Genomic DNA, 7,434 nt, shown 5'->3' with positions numbered 1-7,434 from the left:
TTTGGTTGGATATTTTTTTTTGTTTGAAAATTTCGTAATCCCTTCGAAATAATTGTCAGGATCATATTGAATATTCATTTTAAATAATAATATAAAAGGTTGTCACTGTCGACGTTTATCTCCGTCAGACATTTCTAACCAAATGTTAAACCAGTGAGAGAGGGCATTAGTTATGATCCATGGTAACTGTCAAGTGTCCAACGTGACAGATGATGTTAACAATGTCATACAAACTCTCTCCCTCTTCATTCCTTCTTCGAAAGAACTCTTTCTTCTTCTCATTTTCTTCACCCAAATTAAACCCTAAGCCCCAATTTGTGAAGGCAGAGGGATAGAAGATTAAAGAGAGACCATAGATAATTTTGAAGAGAAAATTTCAAGGTGCTAAATGACGAACTCACCTGCATCATATGCGAGTTTCAGTGTCGATAGAAATTCAACTGTGAAGAGAAAGAATGAGAATAAGGTCGACGGGAGGTGCTTTATGCCGTTAATCACAAACTAAAAATAGACAAAAAAATATACAGCAATGAGGATCAGGAACAATAACAATGCAAATCCTAACCCCGATTACATGCATAGATGAAGAGCATGTAGAAAATCACTCAAACGAACTACATAATCAAGTGAGAATGAAATTTCAGACCTTATCTTACATAATCACAAGTGTTGTCTCCTCCATCAGTGGCTCTTGCTCCCCTGCGATTGTTCTCCCTTCTCGCAAGTGGCCTCTGACGACTGCATAAACCCGACTCGCAAAACGACGAATGACGGTTCAAAACGACAATTCCGTTGGATTGATTGGAATGGAAATCGCCATTGTTGGGAAGCTCTCTCTTCTCTTTGCACCTAACCACTCTTCCCCTAACTCTTATGTTTTAAAGCTTTCTCTTCTTAGGTTAAAGAGTAAACTACCATTTGTACCCACGAAAGTTGAAAACGCTGACATATTTACCCATAGAAAAAGGAAATTACCATTTGTACCCATGAAAAATAATTTTTACAAGCAAAATTATCCAAACCCTAAAAAATTAAATAAAATCCCTAAACTACCCCCTCTCTCCACCACTACCACTATCATCTCCTCCCCCTCCTCTCTCTCTCAATCTCGATGGAAGCGGTGTGGGTGCCATGGCCATCGGAGTCCCTGGGAAAACGGTACTCAAGGGTGTCATTCATCTTGCCGTTGGTGGCCTCGTAGCTGGCGGAGAAGTAGCGAGCCCCAATAATCTTTCTGTTGCACAAGGCGGCGGGGAAGTCCCTTTCAGCGACGCAGCTGCCAGCTTGATCGAGGTCATCTTTGGAAGGGAAAGCGCGAGAAACAAGGCCCAACTGCTTAGCCTCAGAACCGAAAAACTGGCGAGCTGTCAAGGCCAACTCCATGGCGTTACCGTAGCCAACAATTAATGGCAGTCTCTGAAGAGTGCCGAGATCAGCAGCCAGGGCCAAATCAACCTCCTTCACCGAAAAGAACGCGTCCTCCGTGCAATACCTTAAGTCACAGGCTGTCACGATGTCAATTGCACCACCGATGCAAGCGCCATGGATACTAGCAATCACTGGCTTCCGGCACCGCTCCAACACCGTGACGGAATCTTGCATCGCCAGGATCTGCCGACGGATACTCTCCCCGGCATCGTGGTAGGACTACGTGATAGATTTCAACCGGCGCCGGGTAACACGATGACGTTGACGTCACGGTTGTGGTCCAGGGCATACAGGACTTTGGGGAACTCAGTGAAGAAATCATGCGTCAGAGCGTTGCGTTGTCTCGGACGATTCAAGTAAAGGTGGAACACCCCTGATTTGGGGTTCTTCTCTACTACCTCTAGGGTTTTGTATTTCTCCTCCGCCATTGATTTTCCTAATTTTCCTTTCCAGTTGGGAGGAACAGGACCGAGGTCGCGGTCGTTGAAACTCTTTCTGCTGAGGTGCTCTTCTTCTCCGGCGAAGCGGCAGCAAGTGTTGCTGTGACTGTGAGGATGAAAGAGAGGAGGGTGTGGCAAGGAGCCATTGGAGCAGTGGTGGGGACTGAGTGGGAAGTAATAGTGAGAGTGTGTTAGAAAGGAAAAGAGGGGTGGTGGTTGGGTGAAGAGGGTGGTGGTGGGATTTGAGATTAAAAAGAGAAAGAGGGGTGGTGGCTGGGTGAAGAGGGTTAGGGTTAGAAAGGTGATTGGGTGAAGGAGGTGGTGTGGTGGTGGAGATAGGGGTAATTTAGGGATTTTAAGTAATTTTTTAGTGTTTGGATAATTTTGTTATGCGAAATCCATATTTCATGGGTACAAATGGTAATTTTCTTTTTCTATGGGTAAATATGTCAGCGTTTTCAACTTTCGTGGGTACAAATGGTAGTTTACTCTAGGTTAAATATGTAAATTTCACTTATAATTATTTAATTTTTAAATTAAAACAAAGTATTGACATGTTGGATCATTACCTATCACGTTGGACAGTTGACAACCACCTAAAATGATAACTAACACGGACAACGCCTCAATTTTTCATGATCAGAAATGACTATTTGATCGTAATATAAAGGGATAAGTATGATTTTGGTCCCTAATGTAGAGGCCGAAAATTTTTTTCGTCCCTCGCCTTTTTTTCGCTCCAAAATGGTCCCCAAAATTTCGGTTTGTTTTAAAACCGTCCTTCAAACCAAAATGCTTCTATCCCTTCTTCCCCAAAATCATGCAAAACACCAGCACCACTACAACCACCACCACCCACCACCAACCACCACCACCACCATCATCATCATCATCATCATCATCATCATCATCATCATGCAAAGCACCAGCACCACTACAACAACCACCACCACCACCCTTCATCCACTGCCACTCCATCACCATCTGCATCACACCAACCAAAACTCAAAAAATCAACATCATCATCCTCATCCTCATCAAAACCCAGGACTCAGGTCCAGAATTCAAACTTAGACAAACAAAAACTCAACTCAGAAAATCATCATCATCATTAAGAACCGAGAATTTCACAAATTTCCGCAACAACAACAATAATACTCCAAAATCAAATTTCAGCAACAACAATAATATTCCAAGAATCCAGAATTTCACAAATTTCAACAACAACAACAATAATACTCAAACTCAACTCAGCAACAACAATACTCCAAAATCAAAATTTCAGCAACAACAATATTCTACAACAAATTTCACAAAAAATCCAAAAATTTCACAAAAAATTCAATTAACAGAAGAAGAAGAAGAAGAATAAGCGGCGGATGGCGGGAGGCGGTGCGGTAGTGGGGTCGGCGGGAAGAAGAAGAAGAAGAAGAAGAAGAAGAAGAAGAAGAAGAAGAAGAAGAAGAAATGGACGGCGAAGAAGAAGAAGAAGAAGAAGAAGAAGAAGAAGAAGAAGAAGAAGAAGAAGAAGAAGAAGAAGAAGAAGAAGAAGTTATTTTAAAATTTTTTTAATAAAAGGTAATTTGGTAATAAAAAAATAAAATTGGTAAAAAGGACAATTTTAAAACAAACCGAAACCTTGGGACCACTTTAGAGCGAAAAAAAGGCGAGAGACGAAAAAAATTTTCAGCTCATACGTTAGGGACCAAAATCATACTTATCCCTAATATAAAATTCTAATTGAATTGAGATAAGAGAAATACTTACATGATGACATCTTCATATGAAAATTGACATCTTCATATGAAGATGACATTGTGAACCCTTAGATAGTTAATCAAATATATAGCCAAACATATCAACTCATCTAATGGTCCACAATGCTATTTTCATGTGAAGATGTCATGGGAATATTCACCTTAAGATAAAGCATTAGACTTTTAATTTTAAATCTACTATTTATAAAACGGCAAATTTTACTTTTAATTTTAAATCTACTATTTATGACGTATGATCCTACAAATGTTTATGTGTCATCTTGTAAGATTTAAAATAAAATTAAAACTAGAACTAACATAGAAGATATTCTAATGAGCAAATAATATTTGTTCTTATTTTTCTTTTAAGGCAGTACAGAAAATGCATTACTTATCATGAATTCTTTTTGGATTTGAAAATTCATTAAACTCTCCACCTTCATCTTCGTGTAATGATTACTGGTTTAACAGATGACTCTAGCAAATAATTGTAATGGAAGAAAAGAAAAGGGTCAAGAAGAACACTCCTTTATTTCTTTCATCCTTTGATAATTAGTGAATACTTCCCTGAAACACTATTCTTCACCTAATACAAAATTCAGTTTTTCAATTTCAACAGATGAAGCTATCCAACGACAAGCACAAGTTTCATGATGTCAACTGACACAATTTCAAACCAGTTTTGGCCAATCAAGAAGCGGATGCCTGCATCATTTTTTTCTGCGTGGATCCCGGCTTAGCCCATATTTCTTCAGTGTTTTGATGTAATTTCTCATGAGGGTAAACTTGTTACTTCCCAGGTGATAGAAATAATCCCACGAATAGCTTCCGGTTTTGTGCAAGTCATCAAAATTAAGCCTGAACAATCCAATTCAGCAACTATGCATCACATTTCAGTTTGAGGGATTTAGATATTGAAATTTAGATCTAATGTCTAAGTTTGATGTACCCTACCCCGTAGTTGACTACTGGTTCTGCAGACATGATTCCCACATGCCGTCTCCCCGATATTACCTGGTTCGAGGGATCAATTGGAATGTAGTCGTATCAAAACAACAGAAAAAGAAGTAACAAGGAAGATTAATCAGACAAGAGATCTCATTGATTCAATTATCAAAGTGTACTAAAACCCAGGATAGAGTTTCCAAATGGTGCAGTTGAAAAAGCATTCTGAGTTGCAGAAAGCAAGTACCTTTTCACCTCCAATTGATCTGATTTTTCCATCAACTGCAGGACTGTTTATTCTTAGAAACTCAGCCGACAACTTGAATACACGACCATTGGCAAATTCCACCTCCACCTGAGAACAGTCCAGGAATCATGGATAAGGTAGGGGAAATAAGCATAATTTCTCCAAGAGAAAGATGTTTCAAGATGCAAGAACAATATGATAAGTAAGAATACAACAGAAGCAAAGCCTTTAACCACTACGTGTCGTGTGTAGAGTGTAACACCAAGTAACATTTGGAGAGTTTAGTGTAATCAACACAAAACACAAAACACAAAACAATAATGCTTTCCTTCTTTTCTACAGCTTCCAATTGTGTAATGATGATACAACATAAAACACCCTTTGAAACCCAAATAATACAATACTAAACCCAGTTATACCCTAGTTAAATACAGAACATTCTTTCTTTTTTTCTCTACTTTTTTTTTCTATATATAAGAAGAATATCATTTAGTACTTACAGTGTGTACATCTCTAATCTCTCAACATGTCTGTGAAAGAAACACATTCAAAAAATTCATGACCTTTACACCAAATAGAGGCCAAACAACTCATCCTATCCCATGGTGAATTATACTCCAACCAAATACTTCAGATATGGTGTATAGTGCACTATGGCAAAAAGATTTGTTTCTCTCTTTTAGGCCTTCATATATTGAATCAAATGAACCTTTAATATATTTGGTCACCAAAAGTGTTCAAGCCATGAAAAACCCAAACAAAACAACAGTCAATATTCCATAGTCTCTCTCCTTCGGGATTCAATTAAAGGTGCATAAGTCAAATAAATTAGTAAATTACAGGAATATTTTACTAATATTAAGTAACATTTTCTTATATTTGTAGCTAAATTTTCCTTCTAAACTCCGACTTATAAGAAAAATTCAAATCTACTCTATTCTTGGAAAAAAGGAATGTACATTTTTTCAAGGCAAGCTAAGAAACAAACTTTCATATTCTAACCCAATCATGCAGTAAACAATATTAAAAAAATAGCAAATAAAAATTGAAAATTTTCCTCTTTGATTTAAAAGGGGAAGAAGTGCTAACCAATTTTGGGGCTTGAAGAGAGAATCTGGTGAGTTGGGGCATAGCCTCTGCCACTGTGTTGATACTCCGAATCGCAGCCATGACCATCAAGGAAGCAAGGGGTTTGATGGAATTCTCTTTTTCTTTTCCTTTATCCCTAAGTCAGGCTAGATTCTAATGGTTCGGTATTATGAAGAAAGAAATGAGGCACTGACACTGTTTGTTTTAAAGGAAATACTGAAACAAGAGTAAAGGAAAGGAAATTGGAATTTGGAAGGAAGATGATGATTTTCCTTTGTTTGTTTGTAGAAAGATTTTGCAATATCTGTGCTCATCAATGTTCCAAAACAACGCAATACAGACCAAACCAACAGATTCAAAACTACTCACTATATCAACATCACCATTGTGTCGAAAGATGATTCTTCAGTCCAATAAATATTGGAATCGGCAATCTAGGATTCTAGGACAAGAACCTTGCCTCTGAAAGAAATAAAACAATGCTACAGTAAAGAGAGAAGCTGAGAAAGTTAGAAGGATAAGAGATGCAAATATCTGAATCAAGGTTTGGAAAACTAGTCTGGACCAACATGACCGATTATCAAATCACTCTAGTTACTGGTTTATTGATTTAATGGTTAAACCAATTCAACTATAGTCCAATCAAAAAATCGGTTTTATATTAAAATAAAAAATAAATTATAAATAAACATTCTAAAATATAATTATAGTCTATATAAACTTTAAAATATCTTTTAAATTTAAAACATTACATGAAATGTCATCAACCACAATCTTAAGATCTTTAGATAAAGTACAAACTTATATATTTTAATGAACAGAAACTTTTGCTTTCAAAGTTTGCTATAAGAGAAATCAAAATCCTTTCTTCATCCTATAAATGTTTGCTTTGATGACATTAATCAATAAAACAATTACATCGAAAACATATCAAACCATTTCTAACTTTGGTTTAAATTTGTCCAAACAACAAAGAAAAAGAATGAAGGTTTCGTCAACAAAAAAAAAAAGAATAAAGGTTCCTCGAAGTAGCAATTGTACAGTCCACATCATTTAACAAAAACTAGAAGTTCGAAACCTCATTCTTCCATAGCTGCAGGCTCAAAGCTATCACCGCCTAAATCTAAGCTGCCACCTAACATACCACAAATTTCTAATCAAGAGGAGACTCAAACCCTAAGATGGAGGACGCGGTATGAGGGTCGCGGACGACAACGATTGCGGCGAGGAGGACGGCTTAGAAGCAGACAGCGGCGCACCTGAGAAGCAGATGATGGCTTGACAGAGAGGAGGAGGAAACATGGCGCTTGCGATGATTCTTCCTCTATATGAGCGCGACGGCGACGTGTCTTCCTCCGTGCGAGCACAGCGACATGTCTTCCTCCATGCGAGAGTGACGCGGAGGAGCGGCGTGTGCGGGGGTATCACGGAAGAGAGGAGAGTGAGAGACCCGAGAGTTCGCGGAAGAAGAGAGCAGGGGTTGGAGACTTGGGGGCAGTGGCTACACGGACGGACGGCCGGCGAGAGT

General features: G+C 38.3%; 2 protein-coding genes across 3 annotated transcripts; both read right to left on the bottom strand.

Annotated features, from left to right (window-relative positions):
* Nucleotides 1,063-1,898, bottom strand: LOC107640470 (delta(3,5)-Delta(2,4)-dienoyl-CoA isomerase, peroxisomal-like). The gene is given in 2 exon segments (XM_021123486.1): nt 1,063-1,664; nt 1,667-1,898. Coding segments are annotated over 2 exon segments (777 nt in total). The 5' UTR covers nt 1,857-1,898; the 3' UTR covers nt 1,063-1,077.
* On the bottom strand, nt 4,135-7,428 carry LOC107643456. 2 transcript variants are annotated; one of them, XM_021123487.1, is made up of 6 exons: nt 7,082-7,428; nt 6,276-6,368; nt 5,907-6,122; nt 4,818-4,925; nt 4,580-4,639; nt 4,135-4,483 (listed from the first exon to the last, which is right to left on the bottom strand). In XM_021123487.1, the coding sequence occupies exons 3-6, from the start codon at nt 5,991-5,993 to the stop codon at nt 4,478-4,480; spliced, it is 261 nt and encodes an 86-aa protein (XP_020979146.1). In that variant the 5' UTR covers nt 5,994-6,122; nt 6,276-6,368; nt 7,082-7,428; the 3' UTR covers nt 4,135-4,477. The 2 variants fall into 2 exon arrangements, with proteins under 2 accessions (XP_020979146.1, XP_016202596.1); XM_016347110.1 differs by having other exon boundaries at nt 5,907-6,368.

The sequence above is a fragment of the Arachis ipaensis genome, chromosome B05 (genome assembly GCF_000816755.2).
Source record: "Arachis ipaensis cultivar K30076 chromosome B05, Araip1.1, whole genome shotgun sequence".
In the NCBI taxonomy this organism is placed as follows: domain Eukaryota; kingdom Viridiplantae; phylum Streptophyta; class Magnoliopsida; order Fabales; family Fabaceae; genus Arachis; species Arachis ipaensis.
Note: the sequence above shows the minus strand (reverse complement) of the source record. Positions and strands in the feature narration are given on the sequence as shown.

Excerpts from the sequence above, each read along its gene's own strand:
- LOC107643456 (XM_016347110.1), bottom strand. The coding sequence starts at position 5,993 with ATGGTCATGGCTGCGATTCGGAGTATCAACACAGTGGCAGAGGCTATG. Across the intron at positions 4,926-5,906 it reads CTCTTCAAGCCCCAAAATTG|GTGGAGGTGGAATTTGCCAA; the intron begins GTTAGCACTTCT and ends GACTGTTCTCAG. Across the intron at positions 4,640-4,817 it reads GATCAATTGGAGGTGAAAAG|GTAATATCGGGGAGACGGCA; the intron begins GTACTTGCTTTC and ends CCCTCGAACCAG.